General features: G+C 41.9%; 3 protein-coding genes across 7 annotated transcripts; 1 reads left to right on the top strand and 2 right to left on the bottom strand.

Moving 5' to 3' along the window:
- Nucleotides 1–4,231: 4,231 nt before the first annotated feature.
- LOC112557844 lies at nt 4,232–8,809 on the bottom strand. Its single transcript, XM_025227922.1, has 9 exons — nt 8,522–8,809; nt 7,882–8,067; nt 7,104–7,339; nt 6,265–6,427; nt 5,872–6,014; nt 5,673–5,760; nt 4,983–5,148; nt 4,625–4,766; nt 4,232–4,528 (listed from the first exon to the last, which is right to left on the bottom strand). Exons 5-9 carry the CDS (start codon nt 6,002–6,004, stop codon nt 4,344–4,346), a joined length of 714 nt encoding a protein of 237 aa, XP_025083707.1. The 5' UTR covers nt 6,005–6,014; nt 6,265–6,427; nt 7,104–7,339; nt 7,882–8,067; nt 8,522–8,809; the 3' UTR covers nt 4,232–4,343.
- A 1,418-nt stretch (nt 8,810–10,227) lies between these two features.
- LOC112558109 (EGF-like domain-containing protein 2) lies at nt 10,228–14,599 on the bottom strand. 4 transcript variants are annotated; one of them, XM_025228318.1, is made up of 9 exons: nt 14,376–14,599; nt 13,622–13,896; nt 13,258–13,500; nt 12,683–12,837; nt 12,152–12,351; nt 11,451–11,535; nt 11,108–11,258; nt 10,737–10,873; nt 10,228–10,499 (listed from the first exon to the last, which is right to left on the bottom strand). In XM_025228318.1, exons 1-8 carry the CDS (start codon nt 14,425–14,427, stop codon nt 10,739–10,741), a joined length of 1,296 nt encoding a protein of 431 aa, XP_025084103.1. In that variant the 5' UTR covers nt 14,428–14,599; the 3' UTR covers nt 10,228–10,499; nt 10,737–10,738. The 4 variants fall into 4 exon arrangements, with proteins under 4 accessions (XP_025084103.1, XP_025084102.1, XP_025084104.1 ...); XM_025228317.1 differs by having other exon boundaries at nt 10,229–10,499; nt 10,737–10,876; XM_025228319.1 differs by having other exon boundaries at nt 10,230–10,499; nt 10,737–10,876; nt 12,203–12,351.
- Nucleotides 14,600–14,669: 70 nt separating this feature from the next.
- On the top strand, nt 14,670–20,217 carry LOC112558108 (EGF-like domain-containing protein 2). Of its 2 annotated transcripts, none has more exons than XM_025228316.1 (10): nt 14,670–15,261; nt 15,802–15,942; nt 16,131–16,268; nt 16,563–16,789; nt 17,377–17,540; nt 17,858–18,012; nt 18,621–18,708; nt 18,864–19,011; nt 19,522–19,639; nt 19,920–20,217. In XM_025228316.1, the coding sequence occupies exons 1-10, from the start codon at nt 15,201–15,203 to the stop codon at nt 20,051–20,053; spliced, it is 1,374 nt and encodes a 457-aa protein (XP_025084101.1). In that variant the 5' UTR covers nt 14,670–15,200; the 3' UTR covers nt 20,054–20,217. The 2 variants fall into 2 exon arrangements, with proteins under 2 accessions (XP_025084101.1, XP_025084100.1); XM_025228315.1 differs by having other exon boundaries at nt 14,672–15,261; nt 19,917–20,217.
- The last annotated feature ends 174 nt before the right edge of the window (nt 20,218–20,391 follow it).

Here is a 20,391-nt window from a genome sequence, read left to right as displayed (position 1 = left end):
AATCAGATAACAATTTCTTTTGTTCGGTACTGGAAGGTAGGAGACAACCGCTGGGACTTTAAAACAAAATAAAAACTCAGATCGTGACGGCAGCAGGCTCAGCCGCTGTGTTCTCAGCAACCTTTGAAAAAAAGAAAGCTTGACACGATTCTTGTCTATTTGTTTACCCATGTAAGGATCGCCAGCCTTATCTAGAAAGTAATCGTAGCTAGACATTTTCTTGCTTCTATTTATTTCATTTGAGCTCCTAATTTCTGATCTCCATACCTTCTACTTTTTCCCATTCGGGTACATTCTTTTTGAAGACAGAAGAAAATGAAGACAGTTTTTCTAGCACTAAGCGTTTGTATAGTATGCGGTAAGTGGACAATTTTGTTCTATAATGATGTAGCAGTGACCATTAAAACTACTTTTAAAATTGTCAATGATGTTTTGCACCGACTTTGCGGCAAATTAACTCAATCTCGAACTTTCCTACTAGTCACCTGGTGTGTATGACATTACATTGACATCCACGTACATTTAAACATGTAGCTTGTGTGAAATGGAAAGATTTAGTCTGAGACAGACAGTTGTACAGAAGAAACCACTTGAGCATCCGCTGACTTTTGCCCAGGGTCTAGCCAAGGGGCGTCACTGCGTCAACTTGTCGGTGACTGTGCCGAGTTGTGTCCCGTTGAAGGCTGCCCTGCAGGTTCCGTGTGCCAGTTCAACGGCTGCGGACATGAATGCTTTTCTCTCACCTCCACTCCTCAGCCAACAGGTAAACATAATTATTATTTGTAAAACAACCTGTGTTATGCACCTGTCACATGACCTCCTGCCCTTCCTCAAACTGACAAACGTGGGACTGTCGATACGAGCTCCATGTTGTCCTGTCAGTCAGTCCACTTTACAGTGTTTCTTATTGTTGTTGTGGTGACATTAGCTTTACATTGTTTGTCTGTATTTTCATGTCATCATCGTCATTGTTATGGTGTCTGATTCAGACTGTCCTCGCTATCTTCAGCTACAGACATGAAGACAGTAAGGCTCAGTCTTTCTAGTTTCTGTCGTGAGATTCAAACCGCACAATCATTCCACTATTAAAAAAAATTAGTTCTTTTATCAGGTTGATTGTAGACTGTCTGCTGCGATGAAAACCATCATAGTTATGTGTATGTACTTGCTTTCTTATCCAACCCCCGCCCATGTCTCCATCAGGTTGCAGGCCTGGACGAATGTGCGCCCTCTTCTGTGAAAACGGTTTTGCAGTCGGAAGTGACGGCTGTCCGAGATGCGCATGTCGGCCTGACGATTGACTTCCTGTTGAGTAATCACCTCGTGCAGGCAATCACACGACAGTTGCTGAGAACCAGTCGTACAGACTACTCGGTGTCTGGTCATGGAAAGTAAAGCGTTTCTCTCATTGCACTCGTTTTCTCAAGCTTTGTGTGTTTCTGAAAATACCCGTCTGGCCTCGTTATGGCCGCCACCCAGGGCCTGTTACAAACACACGTGACGATAATATATAGCGATGGAAAATATTGCTTTAAGCTTAAAAACAGCTTACAAAAATAATATGCAAAATACCGTTTGTGTATGGGTAAGAATGTACTGTTCACTACAGTTCGCTTTAAAAAAAAACGGGTGTGAGATGTATTATGTAATTAATGGTTTGCTATTGTGTTTGAACACTAAAGTGCCGTACTCTGTCTACGACTTGGATACAAACGAATCTAAAACAATATTAAGCAGTACATGTACCGCTGTAAGAAATCTTCGTGAAGAATATCTCTTTATTACAATGATTACAAAACAAGACTGAATCGCGTAACGCTTTGCTAGAATAATTCAAAGGTTTTAAAATGTTTAAGCATAGATGCACTCACTCAAAAAACATCTGTAGACATGGTTGTTCTGGGTAATATTCTCTTGGTGTTATGCTGTATTTACTGAATTATTAGTGTACTAGTTCCTTATTTGTTATCAACTTCTCTGTTATATTTGTGGAATAGTTTACAGAATGGAAATTATTATTAGAGCACACACACACACACACACACACACGGAGAATCTTTAAAAACTTTAAAAGACAAGAATTATAGACATTTGACAATTCCATTGTTTACGTAATGCATGATGTAGGTGAACCTTTCGCTTACCATTAATATAGATTCTGAGCACCTGGCCATGATCTTCACCTCAGATAAGGATTCTGACCAATGAGCTGCCGCCAGATAAAACCAGTCAACGTATTTTGCCGGAAAGTGGGGCTAATGTATTAGTTTTTGAACTAATGTTTGCTTTAAATAGTTTGAGAGCTTACTTGTTGCTTGGAGGGCTTCGAGGCCTTGAAGGAACAATTGAAAATGAAAACAGCATTCGTTATCTGTCTTCTCTGTTTGCTTCTTGGTGAGTTTCATGAACTCCATGTTCGAAAACTTTTCTTTTATTTAGGAAAGAACTTAATTTAGAATTAAAAAAATGTGAAACACATTTTTATTAGACTTGTTTGACTCTTAAAGCATGCTAATTTTGTACTAGAAACTTTTTAATGGATGCCATGGTTTACTATGAAGAATCATTTTTTTAAGAAGTTAAAGCCTGTGAATTCAAGATTTTAGTTTCAAAGCTCAAAGAACTGTGTTTTGAAAGCCATTCACACCAAGTTCTCAAGAAAAGCCACGCACAGTCTAAATGTTTTCTCAAGAAGCTTGTGATTCAACAGCTGCACAGTTAGTCTGGTGTTTGCAGGCTTGAGTCACGAGGCAGCAGTGCGCCAGTTGAGTGGTGTGTGCGGTGAACTTTGCCCCGAAGACGGTTGTCCAGAAGGGACTGTCTGTCGCCCCAACGGTTGCGGTCACGAGTGTTTTCTGGCAGCCTTCACCCTCGGACCGGAAAGTGAGTAGTAGAGTAGTAAAGGGTATACGGCCACCCGTAGTCTGTTACTGAATCCAAACTCAGCAGCTTCTTCTTCTGGTTAATAATAATAATGATGATGATGATGATGATGATGATGATGATGATGATGATAAATTTATATATTATTTATATTGATTCTTGTGAACAAGTAGTAAATTGTAAAGGGTTTCATGGCTTCAGTCGTAAGGTTCAGTGAGAGAGCATAGCTATTGAATTCACTCTGGGGCACTGCATCAAAGGAGAACCCTAACCCTCTCCTTCTACCTACTTTTTAACATTCGTTAATATAAAAAGCAACGACAAGTTCTTTGTTACCATTTCATTTACAGTCCACTAGAATGCCACTTATTTGTTTCTCATCAGTATTTTCTTTCCGTCTAAAATCTACAACTTCATTTGCTTGATCAGTTATGATCATCATTACTGGCACATTTCTTCATTACTAATTCGTCCCTTTGTATTCTTTCTCGCCGCGGCGATAGACTGTCTGCACCGCCCTCTGTGCGATATGTTCTGTGTCAACGGCTTTAAGACTGGAGCTGACGGATGTCCCATCTGCTCATGCGCGTAGCTGAGTTTGTGAGTGGCGTGGACTGGATGCTCTTTGATGACCTGGACCAGAACTTGGTCTATGGTATCAGTGTTGACAAGGAGTTTTCTTACACAGTCCAGGACGATACCTGCTGCACTGGCGACTGAAAGTTTGTAAGACCGGAAAATCCTTCTTTAGTATGTGTGAAAAAGTCACAAAGAAAATTAACGTTTGTTTATGATGGAAATAAACTTGTGTATCTCGTAATTACACTTTGATCGACCTAGTTTTTTATTATTTGTTTTTATCTTTTGTTCGGTTTTTGTCAGTAAAAATTACAACGAATAATCGCATTGGAAACCATCTATGTCATGCATTACTACCAGTTTGCTGTACCAGCAATATATATTCTGGGAAAATTTAGTTTGTTACAGTAACTGTCCATTAGTAGAGATCAGTTGTGACCTTCCTCACTTGAAATACAATCGTATTGCAGCAGCCAAGGCCACAGATTGAAAAGTTTTTATATATTATGCTTGCTATCTCTTTTATCTTTTTCTCCCAGGTTCATAGACGAAATTGCGTGCACGCGTCTCTCCTCACCACATAAACAACCCCTCCTTATCAAACCACATGATCTCTCTTCCTCGTCACTCTCTCATCCAGTCTCTTACACCCTTCTTTTTCTGCCACCATGCCTGCTATTAATTATGGACCAAGCGCCTTTAAAAAAATATAAATAAATGTTTTCAAAATTCTAAAACCGTAATTCTAAAAATGACGGTAACTCTATTATTTGGTTTTGATTGTTTACTCCCTTTCATTTACAAGTCCACAGAGCACTGTGAAGTTCCAACAGTCTGTCCATCAACAAGCTCTGTCCATAAAAATCAGTTTGACTCTTTCATCAAGCGACAGTAGAGTTGCAGTTTGATGTTTTGTATCGGCGAGCAGACAACATGGAGTGCAGACATATTGCTAGTGTCACGAGAAGGACAACCAATGAGATGCAGGCTGCTGACACAATCACCCAAACCAAGACTTCCGACAGGTGGGTTTTCTGAAAAATAGCTCCCCTTGAATTATCTGCAACTGATCAAATACGACACAACATTTATTATTACATCTCAAACGAAAGAACCACCTGTAACAAGCTCTTAGAAAAAAGTAATTACACCCTGCGCCTACCTGAACTGACACGGACATCGCTGGTGTCGTCCAGCAGGATGCTGGTGGTGATGACAGTGTAGTTAAAACCTGCACCAGGCATGGAGATTCCTCGCTTTCGTCTTAGTGAAGGTTTTCGTGGGGGGCATTTCCTCTTGTCGATCTGAGTCAAGTGCAGACAGTCACTTTTCATTTGTCTCAATACATTTTTATAAGAACCTCGATCGCATTTTAATGCAAGATACCAAAGAAAAATTTCGGACAAAAAAGCGGTGGTTAGAATTTTTGCAAAAACAACGACGATGACTATGACGATGATGGACCACACCCACAGACAAGGGATGGAGTACAGGAGGGGCAGGGGGACTGTCCCACTTACATTCCTCATGTCGCATTTGTCTTGGTCTTGCCGAGTGCAGGCGTACAGAGAACATCGCAGGTGCAGTGCGAAGGACGGGAGGATGCGAACAGCTTGAAAGTAAACAGAAGCTGCGTCCTTGTTCCTGGACATGACATAGCCTTGAACAGTCGGTGGGTAGAAGCACCTGTCAGGTCATTAAACAAAGAATCATTTCACGATATCCAAGAATAACAGCGATAAAGAGTAAAACTTGAAAAAAAGGGTTTTTCCTGAATTCAGAGAGATATCATTGCATCCCTCGGTTCGCCAGAAATTACTTTCTCTGCATGTGGCAGCTGTTTACAGGGTCAACCAGGGTGATATTCCTTCCCCCCGCCTCCCCCCGATTTTAATTTCTAAAATTTATAAAAAGAGGGAGTAGGAACTGTGCAGTCTGAAACAAATTTAACAATGGAAAGGTACACACGTGGATTGTTTAATTATCCTGAAGCGTGTACAGTCTGCAATGAGCGAAGAAGAAGGTAAAGGTGGAGGGATAGGAGACTGAACACACAAACATTGCTGTTATGTAGGTGGTGCTGATGGTGGGGAGGGGGATGGTAATGTCAGGACATTGAGGAAAAGGTCCTCTGACCGCAAGGTTATGCAACTTTAGAGATATAAAAAATAGAGCAGGAAAATGACTACGAGTTGCACCTGTACACTTACCTGTCGTCGACAAGATCAATCCACTTCTCAGACTGTCCGTTCAAATCAGGCAGAGCCCTGCACCCCGAAATCCCAAGTTGTGTGTACTCTGCACACACACACACATACATACACACAGGTGTTTGTGATGTCTAAGTCATTTCAGAGAAAAAGAAAACTTACTGCAGAAAAGTGAGCGATTCTCGAGAATGGTACTCACGGCTTTCATTCTTCAGGCTGAAAGTCAGTCGGAGGGGGGTCCCGACGGGTACCCTGCTTTCTATCGGCACCTTGCCTCCGGCGGCGTACTCCACACTGTAGTCAACGTGAGCCGCCATCTCTCCCACTACCATCGTGGAACCGCTTACAACCACAGCATGCAGAGCAGCATCAATATTTAGAGAGATGATATTTGCGCTCATAAACATATTTTGTCTGAACGTCTAAACTCGTTTAACCTAAGTAGAGGAGTTGCAACTAAAGGAAGTTTGTTATTTTGAGAGTGCGGTATTCGGAGATAAATACTTTTTGCAGGAGAAGAGAGAAAGAAAGAAAAGGCTGGTAGTCTGGAAGCTTATCGAACAGGCGCTCCGCTGAAAGTTTATTGTTTTACCTTTGCGTGACAAGGTCCACCGTGACGAGGTCACCACGTCAGTGGAAATGTCACGGTTCACCCGACATTCGAAGACGACGGCTTCGTCGACAGCATACACAGCAGCGGGCTCTGTCGGCTCATATTCCACCACCATCGTCAACCTGTACACTTCGTAGTCACCCTGAGGGCGCATTTGCACCTTTTAGTCACAGTCACATTGATAATTCAACGCCACTGGCTTCATACCGCAATCAAGTGTTACTGTCATGTCATAGGTCACGAATGTCATGGCTGCTTCTATTTTTTTGCCTGTTAATTATGAGTTTACGTCTGTGTGCCCATGTTGTTTACATTCAGAAGTTGGTTTCGGGTAACACACACACACTTGTTCTAATAATGGAACGCATGTCGTGTGGCCGCAGCCGAAAAAGGTTGGGCATCACTGATCTATTCTATACTCAGTGCATGGCTGTCTTGTGCAAGGGAGCGAACCGTTTGTCTCGCACGTGTGACCAAATAAGCGTTGCTTCCCTTTGAAAAGTAAATCACGGGACTGAGCAGGGGAAAAAAAGTTTTTGATGATGTTTTCAACATAGGTTGCCAGTCATGAAGAGAAATGGTTTTAGCATCTACCATACAACCTCATGCAAGAATGTACAGCAAGAAAAATGGTTAAAACTAATTTATGTAATTAGAAGTTACAATACAACTTTATTCCAGCAAACAATTCCTCGGCTCGCATTGGTGCGAAGGGAACTCAAACTGCTGATAAACGACTTGGTTTAAGTCCGTGTGGTAACAGATTTTGCTGTAGTGAGACTGTAGTCTGCTACTATAAGTAAAGAAAGGGTTCTTACATCCATGACCTTGTAGGGGTTTCCAATGCAGTCCGAGGCGCCATTGCCGGTGTACCTGTGGAGTTTCCCAAACCCCTCCCAGCCAGAAGGTTTGTTCTGGTCAGTGGCTGACCACGACGGTATCACACAGGCTGAAGTGGATGGTCCGTTGATATCTGCTAGAGTGACCACACGGCCTCTGAACTGCAGCGGGTTGATGTTGAAAATCATGAATTCTCGGAAACACTGCACGTCGTCTGCTCCCAGTCACAGGGAGAAGGATGGAGGAAAAGACGCATAAAGGATTAGGTCAATACTAATACTAATACGGCTAGTTTAACGGGTCTAAAATGTGTTTAAAATAATAGTGTGCTTTGGAAAGCTATTTCCAACTTCAGCTTTTTAATTTTATTTTGTCTGTCTGTCTTTCTCTCTCTGTTATCACATCTCTCTCTCTCTTTCTCTTCTGCTTACCTGTATGTGTATAAACGTGTCTTTGAGACTTAAAGAGAGCTAGAGAGAGAGATGAAGATGGTCGCTTGTTGGTGCAGTCCGTTATTCACAGCAATAACTCAGCCTTGTAAATAGACTACATCGAGAAAGAAAGCATGTAGCTCGGATATGATTTACGATGACCCACAACGTTTATAGCCGAGACGGGGGATATGGGGAAGGGGGAATGAGAAAGGAAAGATTAAAAACCAAAACAATTCTGCGCATTCCCTGTCTGCACTTATTATCATATATATACACACACAGCTTACACTCGCACTCTCAGCCTCATCACACCTCAACTTACATCGTTTCAGTTCACACGCAAGTCCGTAGTGCTCAGCGTCGCACAGACTGGTGAAGTCCGGCCTATCTATATTGCGGCACTGGTCACCTGAGTATGGGGCCGGACACATGCAAAAGCCATCTTTCTGGCAAACACCGTTGTTGTAACAGTTCGAGCCAGTCCGCTGGCAGTGGAAGGTCGCTTTTACTGTAAACAGGATAAATGAAGGAAGGAAAGCCAAACCTTTACACTCACAGAAACAGTAACAGACTGAAGCATACGCATTTTCAGCAACTACAAGCTCAGTGTTCAGTCCATACCACCCTGAAATGAACTCTGGGTATGTGAGTGAATAAGACCTGTTGTACACTGTATATGGTGTCGTCTTCGGTCGCTATTGAGGGAAAATTAAATTAAATGGAAACACATTTTCTTCTCTCTCTCTCTCTGTCTGTGTGTGAGAGAGCGTGTGTACCCTCTGAGACTGTTGACCATAAATATTTCCTTTTCCTTTGCTTTTACAGCTCTCCCTGACATGTTTAGTAGAATGCATAAGTCACTGCCTGCAATGCTTTAGTTCATAAGAGATGTTACTAAAAATCCCGATGGCGGATTTCACCTTCTAGTAAACTTTCAAGAAGGAAAACGAGCAATCACATACCTCTGCTAAAAGTTGACAAGAAAGATAGGAGGGTCAGGGTAACAATCGCATTCGCCATCTTTGCGAGTAAAATTTTTCTTAATTTTGTTTTCACTTCCGCTTGTCTCCCTTTTCCCTTTCTGCTACTTCTCTCCCCTCATTTTTTTCTCCCGGCTTCCTTGCTCTGGGACAGGTAACCCTTCACGTCGGTCTTACACACACACAATGAGATAGATGTAAATGTGCAGCTCGTTCCCTGAGACCAAGAGCTCCATGTCATGCTTGACGACACGCTTGATGACAGGCTTGACGACAAGCTCTTGTCACATTAAAAGTCAGCGACTTGTTCCAACGCATGTGTCTTGTTTTGCTCCCTGACCTTCTGAAAAAGAACAGAGAGGTTATGTGAAATCATTGTCTTTCAGGCCATGTTTAAAATGTAAACAATATAGAAAGAGTCTATTTTTTCCCTTCTTACATCATAAAGACGATTGTGCACAGCCCCAGTGTCTTCACACAGGGATCTTAATGTAAATATTAATCCGTCAAGTTTTACATAAAGCTAAAAAGCAGAACTTCTCTCTCTATATATATATATGCAGTGGAGCTGCAATGTATGTATACATACACACGCTGGCTCCCCCCTTTTCTCCCCGAGTCTTTTTCGCTCTCACAGAATATTGTCTCAAATTACAGCTTTGCCCGCGACTGATTTCCGTAGGGACGTATGTCGCATTTTTTTCTCAATATTATTTTTATATCTGGAATAAGCGGTGACGTATTACAACGCAGAAAATAATCGTCAAAAAATTAGAATGGAACTGAGCAAGGCACAACTATCAAACAGTCTATGGCCTTTGTGTCATGGAAACGGTCATTTCCTGCCTGATTTGGTGAGGATCGGATAAACCGCTTGGATTTGATCAGGTATCAAGCCCACACACACAGACACATCCACCCTATAATTTACCCGACCCCCCACCAACACACACCCATGCACACGAACACACAGCCGCCACACTTATAAGATTGTATAACGTGTTTTTACAAAGCAAAGGAATATTTCTGAAACTAAAGACTTTTCCAAGTATGTAAAAAAAATTCACTAGCATGTCGTCACAGGAAGATTAATTGCACACGAAGGCCTAAATTGGAGTGTAATTAAGCAAGCGAATTAATTGCACTATAAAAATGTCAGATTGTACATGTCAGTTCTACCTTTACATTCACTGGTTGTAGTGGATGTCTTGTTGGTAGGCAGGAAGGTGCTTAGTCTCTCCCTCTCTCTCTCACACACACATGCTCACCCTTAGACTCGCTCAGACACACGTGCAGACACGCCTCCACACATTTTATGCATGCCTGCAAGTGGACAGGTGCGTGTGCAGGTGTTTGAGTGAGAAGGATAAAGGACACACGTCACGTAACGCACTTTAGGTGACGTCTACAGCGTTAGGGAGGGTCTACAACAGCTTGAGTTACAAATAAAGTTAGGAAAGGCGTAGACAGATATTTTGGGTTGCGTATATACCTACATATTTTGGGTTATGCGTGCGTGAGCTTGGGTGGCTGCAGGCAATCTTCTGCATTTCTTGTGCATTTTAATTTGTGAATAGAAGTGAATACATTGTATGCGTCACATATAAATGCCAGAAGACTGAAGAATAACTTCATCAAACACTTACAAGCGACAAAAATTTAACACAAATCTTCAGAAGTTTTATAAATAATTTATTTAGAGATTTTAAGAAATTGTACCACTGATGCCGATCCGGACAAATCAAGAAGATGTACAATGCAGGCGACTACCTGTCAGTTGTTTTCATTTATTAACGTCCCCATTTATCGGTGTTCCTTCCTCTAAAGCAGGCGCTCACCCATTTGGACCACACAAGAAGGATCGCACAAACGACGAGGCTGACGACAGAAGCGATAACAAACACGCACGCGGAGATGATCAGGGCCGACAACTCCCGGTCACTGGCGGGCACGTGGTCGTCTGTTTGAAACATGCATGACGTCACACAATATCAAATCACACATCAAGCATAGCCTCCTACACCCAGATAGGTTTAGTATGCGTAACAGTTACTACATGTAAACAGAGTTATCGCTAACTATGGTCTATCTATATGTTGAGGACTATTTCCTTCTAGAGTAATTGGCGCAAAGTAAAATCGGAAATTACAAGAAACAATAATCTAGTAACAAACACCTTGATTGATTGTCCCAGTACCTTTAGCTTCCTGTCATGGGCAGATCACTCTCAACTCTTAGAAGCCACGAAAGTCGTTGTTTCTCTCTCGTCTCTGGCTGGACCGGGAACCGCTCCTCCTCTCTTCGTGTCCTCGATGTCACACATCCCCTCGCCTTCTGCTGCAGGATATCAGTTTAATGGCTAATGTATTGTGCATTGAGATATTCCTTTTTGAGTTTATACTACCGGATGTTTTGTTATCATCCAATCAACGTACCTGTCTTGATAATCCCAGTTTCTAAGTTTTCTATCTGCCGCCGGTAAAATAAAGTGTTTTAAATGTTCATTTCTTTCTCCATTTCTCGGTTTGTGTGTGTGTGTGTGTGTTGTGCAGAAGATGAGATGTTTACCTGGCAACTGGCACTAGTCTCACAGCCGACCACAGCACACGACAACACCAAATTTGGAGACTGAGGAAACCTGGGTAGCAGAAACTTGACCCAGAAATACCCGCGAATACTGGGGTCTCCAGCGTCCAGTCCGTATCTTTGGATAACACACCTGATAAATAGTTTTTAATTAAACCATTTATTCGTCATTAAACAACATCATTTTTTATAATTTACAGGAGTTCAAAGGCATGCATTACGGATCTTAAGTTTACTTCAACTAAAATAAACCAGACTTTGGTCTTATATAAAACGCACACTATACAATGATCAGGTATAATAAAGTATAATCAACGTTTCTTACCCATCTTTGTATATAATGATTGCGTTCTGAGAATCATCTTCTGCAGGGCGAATATCACATTCGTTGATAAACAGATCCAAGAGGTCTTGAAAAGTTAGAAAAAGGGGAGCAAATTTTGTTTTTGAAAATTTGACTGTAATGTCGGTATTATACACAGAGATATACTGACATAAGCAGGTACATGTAGCTGGTGGACATGGCCTTAAACATTTGTATACCTTGCTCACTTTTTTAGCCACACGTAAACGATTAAAGAATGGATGATTGTATCTAATAAAGTGGGAAGCTGTCGAAAAAGTTCAATGGGATAGAACTCAGGGAATCGTAATGATAGGGTTCATCACACTTGCACTGTGTGACCTGCTCCGTGTTTTTTTCGGCCCTACATGACCTGATGTAGGTAATGAGTAAATAAACATGCATATTAGAACTGCAACATTGTCTTGTAAAGACAGCGGTTTTTAAACTTACATTTTAGATACAGTGGTAGTCAAATAGATAATCAGAGAAAGTGGAACTGAAAGATGTATATAGACATAGTTATTCTGACACATAGATAGTAGACACTGTCGTACTGACACAGGTATCTGAGATATCACAGGACTGATACAAGATTATACAGTACATCCCTACTGAAAGACTGATATCAGGCGCAGCGTTGTTGGAGCGCTAGGAGGTGGAGAGCTGAGTGAGACACGCACACTCTGGGTGTAAATGCACGAGCACTGAGCGCCGGTCAGTGACGTCCTTACTGCTATGGTCCGTCAGCGAAACGTTGGCCACCAGTGACGTGCCAATCGGAAGCAGATCGTCACTGCCCACGAGGGTTCCGTTGTCGTAGGTGACGACCATGTTGAAGTTCTCAATCGACTGTTCGTGTCGGTGATGCTGAAGGAGCATGCTGATCATCAGATGGTTTGTCAACAGAAATAATTCAAACTGTTTACAAATGGGTTTACAGAGACGCGCAAAACTACATAATTACAAACAAGTACTTAAGATTAGAAAATGGCTTTTAGAGATAGGAACAGGATAGATAATCAGAACACATTATGGACAAAACTATGGAATAGCGAGTAAAAAAATGGTTCATTAACCTGAGTATTGAAGTCTCATCAAAATATGGATGCCATGAGAAAACGTTAAAGCCAAATTAAAGGATTGGATGCAAGACTCGAGGTTACACATATACCATGACATATTTTACAGAGCTAGTTAAACAAAATTATTACCTAAAATGAGCTGGATCAAGGTCAACTGTCATCGTTATCGGACCAGTGGGAAACTTGGCCACGTGACATTCCACGGTGATAACTTCGTCGTAATTGGCCAAGTAGTTGTCGTTGTACTGTATGAGGTACTTCATCTGGTACACCACTTTGTCTGACTGCCAAGACCAGAATGGATTGTGGCTTAAAGACCTAGTGGGGAGCAGTTTTATTATTACTTTTTTTAGTGACTTAAAAAGCTCTGTGCAACATGATTTTTTTCTCCAAATTTGGGCTAACAACTATTTTTGTTCTCGAGATAGAATCCTTTACCACCATGCACAGAAAGAGGTCGAACTCAAAAGGTCATCTTAATTAACATATAGTTCTCGTTCTCCCATTGGCTGAAACTTAGAGGATGTTTGGGAAGCAGCATCTTGCACTGAGATTTTAAGCAGTCATCAGAAATAAATTTACACATCACTAGACTTAGAAAAAAAATTTAGGAGAAAAGGATGGAAGAGAGGGCAATGGAAGAATAGTGGATAACGGAGGAGGCGGGGTAGAGGGAGACTGGTAGCGGAGGAGATTGGGTTTACTTGTTCTGTGGCAACAGGATCGGCGAGGCAAGGGTTTGGGTCGTTTTGGAACAGGCGGGAGTGACCGAAGCCAAAACTGAAGGCAGCCAGGTCCGGGTTAGTCGCCTGCAGTCTGATGGGCATGAGGTAGCACGTGTCTTGCGATCCATTTCCCATAAGGCTTTCCAGCGGGTAGATCTTCCCGATGAAGTTTCTGGGTATCAGAGACAATGCCACCCGGTCACCCCAACATTGTATGCCAGCTGAAAGAAGAAAGTACTTCAATCGTTTTTATTGAAGTGGACACCACGAGCCATTACATGATGATGTGGTATGAAAGTGGGAGCAGCTTTGTTTATTTTCACACACACACACCGAGACATACCCGTGGAAGCTGGCACTTGTCCCCATGGAAACCATCTTGACAGGCGCAAGCCTCCGCCACGTGTGTGAGAGAGGAGTTGAAGCATGTTTTGCTGCCTGCCGCACACTGCAGGTCGTCGGTGCACAGGGTACCCCCATCATAATACCCGGGGGACGAGTAGCGGCAGTCGGCGCTGGACACGCCGTCCAGACAGTCACACGTCCCGTCGCTCTGGCAAGAACGACCCTGACTACAGCCCTGGCCTGGCCGCCGGCAGTCGAACCATCGGGCGAGCACTGTGAACAGTTCACAGTGAGTCATTGGGAGTCCTCATGTCCCCTGTTCTGCCCTCGACCAAAGTGTTTTTGTGCTGATTTCCAGTGTATGTGTGTGTCTGTGTGGGCATTGAGGTCTAAAGACCTTTGGTTTAGAGAGCCAGTGCGTCCACTGCAGACCTTTTAATTAATTAAAATAAATGCACACAGGGAAAAATCATTTAAATCCAGCATTAATTATTCTCAAGCCAGTCATGGTGTCGCTTCTTTCTACTCTTTCATTTGGTTTAATTGAGAAACTTTCTTCTCAGTATCGTCAATTCCTCCACGTGACTGACCTCGCGGGAAGACATAGTAACAACGCTTTGAGCGTATACAATGTAAGTATATGTAAATAACAGACTTTTATAAAAGCATGATGTAAGACATTTAAAAGAAGCCAATGGTACATATGTAAATAAATATGTGTAGAAATAAAAAAGATGTTGGCTGTGGCTCACCATTTCCTGTAAATGCCTGTGTCAGGAGCAGCAGCACCAGCAAGGCCATCATGGCGAGAACTTGTGTCTTCTCTCAGATGTCCTTCACCCTGCTTGACTGAGCTGAAAAAACTTGTACTTCATTGTGAAAGCATGGAGCCGGTAAACTAAAGTTTAAACGTGTAGATAAATCCCAGCTCATGAACTTGTAAATGGTCCTCACTCTGTCCCTTTCCCCCATCCTCGACCCTTCTCCTGCTTTCTGTCATTGTTCTTTGTGAAACATTCATGTCACATACATCAATCATCCAGGACGTCTTCAGACACGCAGGTAGCTGTTTGTGGAAGGACTTCTGAAACAGCGAAACATGTTGCAAGCTTCCCTTCAAAGGAACGTGTAGTGTGTAGTGTTTTCCTCTTGCATCTGTGAATTAACCGATAAAACAGTTGACATTACTTCATCGACAAACTGCTCCCTGACGATTTTAAATCATCAACTCAGTTCTCTGCCAACGAGAGTTGTGTGTACTGTAGAAGTCTAGTCAGTAACGCAGTCATCAAGCCATCGCCCTTCAGGAATTTCCAATAACAGATCAGTAAAGAGACATCTGGTACATCCCCGACTGTTATCATTCTTCATCTGTGGTGATAATGTCCTGCAGAGAAATCAAGATAATTCCGAGGCAGTTCTAGCCGCGCCATCGAGAGGGTTGCTGACAAGTTCATCCTCAGTGTGACGATGCCAGTAGTTTGTACAGAAGGTTACCAAGAAATTCACCAGTTGTGAAGAGACTCGGTGCTTTTACTCCCAGAAATAGTCGAAGTCGACAAGATCATCATCTCAAGATGGTCAGCATGTCCAGATACCTGTTCCTCTTGCTTGCATCTGTTTGTCTGGTCCCGCAAGGTGAGACCTACCCGCTCTTCTAAAATCTTATTCGTCTCCTCTTCCTGTTCTTTGATCTTCTTCCTATTCTAATTATTTAATTCAATGATTTATCTAGTTTACAGAACCGAACAGGAACACATAAAAATATGTCGCATATGATTTACTTGTAGCAAACTAATGAAAACCTTATTGTTTCTTGAATTGTCAGGGTTACATCACACTGAAAGTTAAAAATACAGCATATTGAAGCACACACCGATAATAACAGATGTGAACTTTAGTCACTGCATAATGTACTTAGTATCGTTTCTTTCTCTAGTATCTTATGATATGAAAGCTTATGTTGCACTCCACACCAACAGACTAAAGATTTTACTCCACAGAGAAAACAGGTAAAAGCATCATCATTCTTTACAGGTGTAGAACATGCATCACGATGTTTTGTCCATGATGCACATGAATGTTTGTGAGAGCTGTACTCGTCATACATATATATATATATATATGTATGTGTTGTTTATGTTGTGTATGTTTGTGTGTGTGTGTTTCTGTTGACAGTGATCAGCCAGATACACTGTATGAGGCCGTTACAGAGATGTCTAAATGGTGGAACATGTGACTCCTACACAGGACAATGCCATTGTGCTGGAGCTAAAGGCACACTGTGTCAGTACCCGGATGCTACCTTCACAACAGAAGGCAAGAACACAACTTACATTATTTACTTCGTAGGCGTTGTTTATTTTACCACTTTAAATTTATGGCATTTACACATTTGTGTGTTTTTACAAACGTCCGACAAATGATCTGTGGTACACACTCCATACAGAAGTCTCTTGAATTGTGTATTAGTTTGGTTACCTGGCTGCTTGATTATCTGTTTACAGCCACAACAGAGATATGTCAAAGAGCCGTGTGTGCGAATGGGTCTGTATGTTTGGAGATGAAGGGCACAACAACAACAACAATGGGTATATGTGCGTGTAACATGCAGCAGACTGGCAGCCTGTGCAGCGACCCCCTGTGTGAGACTTACTTTACATCTTCATTACATCTTTCTGTCTTCCTCGCGTTCTGAATTAGTCGGTAGATGGATATTTCATGTTTGTAGATGATAGAATGGCGATCAGAGGCTATGTGATGGAATGACAATACTCAGAAGGAATAGTAAACAAGTGAGAGTAGCTGGAACGAGTTTGACAAAGAAATCGACTCCCGAAGATAGGAAGAAAAGTATATGAAAGATTGTAATAAATCGAAACCTGAAGCGTTTTCTTTGCTATAATGAGGCTTTGTTTATCTCTTTTCCTCTTTGGTAGATCAAATGAGATGCACGCGGGAATATGTGGCGTTCACTTTCCTAGTGGAGGCTGGAGAGAGCAGTACGATAGGTGCTGTACCACTCCTACACTTTGACAAACAGTGTATGATCCTTAGCGATAGGCTGGCAGAAATACCAGGAATTGTGTCTGGGTGGCATCTTCTGCAAGGAAAAGCTCTCCTCCATCCCTCCAATGAATGTTACAATGCCATTGTATCAACAGAGGTGACTTGAAGAATATATCTTCTTTCTTTATTTTGTTTGTTTTTTGTTTGTTTGTTTGTTTGTTTGTTTGTTCGTTTGTTTGTTTGTTCGTTTGTTTGTTTGTTTGTTTCTTTCTTTCTTTTCCCAATACGTTGCAGCACCAGAAGCTCCATAACTTAAAACCCAGACCACTCACCCTTGTCTCAAACATCAGTAAGAGAAAAAAAACCATCGCCATCATTCTTGTTGTTTCTTAACTTCAAGATTAACCTCTTCTGTCTATTTTCATCAGCAGTACAAAACCACAAGAATAGACACTAAGTTGTTCTCTGCGTGTTTGTTTTCTTGTTTACGGTTAAAAACGTTAAAAACACGAAATTATGTCATTTGCTTAAGAATATGAGTGTTATGTAAAACATGGGGACAATGAAGACTAAAGAAAAACAAACTTAAAGACAAATACAATGAGGAAGAATATAAGGTTGGTAGGAGGGAAAGATCACCAGAAGATCATGAGTAATGGATGCAGGGCGTGAAGGAGGTAAACACCTCTGAATGATACTAATGTACATCGTTGACACAGGAAGCAGTGATTGGTCTGTTGGCAGGGCGTGTACTCAGTGTATACCCTGCACTACATGATGAACTACCAGAGTCCCCTCAGGGTGTCCGAGTACGACAGTGTGGTCAGCCTGAAGTGCAAGTTTAACACACAGAACAGCAACGATGTCCAGACGAGTGTGGAGGTTCGTCCACTCCACCAGCCAGACAGGTCATGTGACGAAAGTGCTTTTTGCTATTCATCCATCTTGCACCATTCCTCTTAATATGCATTTTCATTCAAGCGCGGAAATAAGATATAATATGGTCCAATGTACAAGAATACAACACAAACATCAAAGTATTGCGAGATCTAAACAACAACAATTCGAGTATCAAATTTTTTGTTACAAAATGGCAGAAGTCCCAGTTTAACGGCGTGAAAACATCATCCATGTTACTAGGACAGATTTCCTTTTTTCGTTTTATTTACTTGTACTAGAGTGCTCCAGGTCTGTGTTGACAAGAACTTATCGATATTTCCTATAGGAAGTTGGATTTGCATACTAGAACGGCTACTCAAGGTTCGTTTGGTGACATGAAGGTGCTGACGTCAGAAGGACAGCCACTTCCGCTTCAAACAGCTCTGGACATCGGGGAGACCATTATCATCGAGTTCCCTTTCAGTCAAATACCGATTCTGAGTAACTTTCTCGACTTGTTAACTAAAATTTATTCAACTTTTTAAAATGCAAATAACGAATAAATATAACTGGCCAAAGAAAAGGAACTTCGGACTATCAGAGTGTCTTCTCTCCATTCTGTCAGTCTCGTTGGTCACTTCTACAGATGGACCATTGTATCAGAAAGGTTTTTCATGCAAACATATTAGAGTCTGTCGATTATTTCTGTCGGTATTTTATCTAAATATAGAAATATTAATATTAGAAAATGTCTTATATTGTTTAGAATATTTTCTAGTATTGACAACATTTGTCTACTAATAATTTACAGTCTACTAACAATCGCAGATAACAAAAATCAAATAAATTAATTAGCCATGACATTTTGCTTCGTGTTTGGAGAGCAAGAGACTGTTTATAAAAGTTAAACAATATAATTAATACGTGAGTAGCTCAGAAAATGGTCTTCTCATTGTTTGGTACATGTATACAAGATTTAGTCCTAACAAAACATTCTACTTACTTCTTCAACGCAATATGCCAGTGTCTTCAACATTAGGCAGAGGTGATGAATAATAAATAAATTATCTTTTTTAAGACTGACACTTTCTTTGACATTTCCTTTTCAGACGATCTAACACTTGGTGTTACGGACGTCACAGCCTTTCCAAGCGACATCACCTCCGGCATTCAACCTACCATTCTGGTAGAGAATGGGTCAGTAGATGTCTTGGAGTAGTCTTCTGAACATGAAGCTGGAAGTAAAGAATAAGATGATGATGATGATGATGAGATGTGTAGGTGAGTGAAGTCAGTGAGGTTGACTGAAGTCTGCCAGTCAGGCAGCTCAATGAAGTATGTCAGTCTTGCAGGTGCATCGCCATGCCGGGAGCTGTACCCACTATAGAGAAGTCGCCCAACTTCGTCAAAGTACATCTTCGTGCTTTCCGCTTCCGACAGTCCGACAAGCTCCACCTCGTCTTCAACATCAGCGCCTGTCGAGTCCAAGCTCTTTGCTCGGCGAGTTCCCTCATCTTTTTTCTCCATGTCTCGTGATGTGTCTCCTCCCTTCTGTCCGACTTATTCGGTGTTTCAGTCCTTGCCTTCATTCTCCAGTCCTTATGTTCACAGACGGCAGAAGTTACTTTTTTGATTCAAGTATTAAAATCTTAATATAGTCAAATCTCGATCTTTGAATGAGCGGTTCGGAGGTTTTCCCCTATCATTAGGACTAAAGAAACAACGACTGTGTGGATGTTCAATAGACGTCAGTCAAAACAAATATCATTAACGAGTCTTTTGTACCGACCCATATTTTCTTTTCTTCTTTAGAGACCAAACTGTTAGCTCATGGTCTGACCCGAGGGAGGAAGGTAACAAACACACGCAGTCCTGGCTACTTTAATGGTCACATCACTAACTTCTTCCATCTTTCCCTAAAGTTCGTCCGCCGGATGCAATCCAGTCTTACTTGCCGGACGGTGAAAGTTCGTTCCTTAACCTTCCATCTCTCTGGGTTTTGTGTTTCAGTGTCAGGATCCCTCCAGACAGCGTCGCGATGTCACCACGGGAACAGTGACCAGCACTCACTCTCAGGGTTACGCCGTTACATTGAAACTGAAGCCGTCACGTGACAGCACTCGGCTAGGTCAGCACAGTTACATATACAAAAATGTTACATGTTTATGCCTATATCCCGAAGCATGTATCTGGAATGTAACGGGAGGGTGTGGAAGAGGGAACCAGTGTAAAATTAATTTGGAAGGCACCACTCCTGCAAAGCCGGTGTAAACTTCACCAGAAGTCTCAAACGCAACAACGATGTTTGTTAAAACTTACTCGTCAGTAACATACCAAGGTTATCAACAGTCTTACAAAGCTAGTTATGTAATATTCTACATCACAACGTGTTCTCTGCTCTGCAGCAGCGCCCTCCTTCAAAGGCTGCCTGAAGACATCCGAGTTCTCGGCCTTGCTGGCAATGGCGGCTGTGGCGACTGTGGCGGCTGTCATCGCGCTGGCTGTTGGTGGGGCGGTTCGTTTCTGGTCTCGCCATAAATAATTGACATCGCTGGAGATTGTAGATCAGCAACATACGCTTCTCATTCAACCCCGCCTCCGTTTCCAACTGCCAAGAACGCTTACAGATGAAATAATGATATCAGGATTTTAGTCAATCTTGGATTATAAGCAACCGACTTTGAAAGCAATAAAAAGTAAAAACATGGCCGTTTCTGTTTTAAATAATCGTGAAAATCTGATTACATCCGAGCACTTATATGTGCCTGTGTGTGTGCGTGCGCGAACATGTGTGTATGTTCGTTTGTACGTGTCTTTCCTGTTTTCTCTCATTGCTCAGTTCTCAGATGAGAATCCACGTACCGAAAGCTACCCTAACAA

Source organism: Pomacea canaliculata, linkage group LG2 (genome assembly GCF_003073045.1).
Source record: "Pomacea canaliculata isolate SZHN2017 linkage group LG2, ASM307304v1, whole genome shotgun sequence".
Taxonomy (NCBI): Eukaryota; Metazoa; Mollusca; class Gastropoda; order Architaenioglossa; family Ampullariidae; genus Pomacea; species Pomacea canaliculata.
Note: the sequence above shows the minus strand (reverse complement) of the source record. Positions and strands in the feature narration are given on the sequence as shown.

Bases quoted from the DNA above. Each gene is read 5' to 3' on its own strand.
- LOC112558109 (XM_025228317.1), bottom strand. From the start codon at position 14,427: ATGATGGCCTTGCTGGTGCTGCTGCTCCTGACACAGGCATTTACAGGA. The intron at 11,536-12,151 runs GTGCGTGTCTCA...TAACTTTTCAAG, and splicing joins CGTGCATTTACACCCAGAGT to ACCTCTTGGATCTGTTTATC. The intron at 11,259-11,450 runs GTAAGAAACGTT...ACTATTTATCAG, and splicing joins ATCATTATATACAAAGATGG to GTGTGTTATCCAAAGATACG.
- LOC112557844 (XM_025227922.1), bottom strand. From the start codon at position 6,004: ATGGTAGTGGGAGAGATGGCGGCTCACGTTGACTACAGTGTGGAGTAC. The intron at 4,767-4,982 runs GTAAGTGGGACA...CACTTGACTCAG, and splicing joins ACAAATGCGACATGAGGAAT to ATCGACAAGAGGAAATGCCC. The intron at 4,529-4,624 runs GTAGGCGCAGGG...GTATTTGATCAG, and splicing joins CGATGTCCGTGTCAGTTCAG to TTGCAGATAATTCAAGGGGA.
- LOC112558108 (XM_025228315.1), top strand. From the start codon at position 15,201: ATGGTCAGCATGTCCAGATACCTGTTCCTCTTGCTTGCATCTGTTTGT. The intron at 15,262-15,801 runs GTGAGACCTACC...TTCTGTTGACAG, and splicing joins TGTTTGTCTGGTCCCGCAAG to TGATCAGCCAGATACACTGT. The intron at 19,640-19,916 runs GTCAGCACAGTT...TCTGCTCTGCAG, and splicing joins ACGTGACAGCACTCGGCTAG to CAGCGCCCTCCTTCAAAGGC.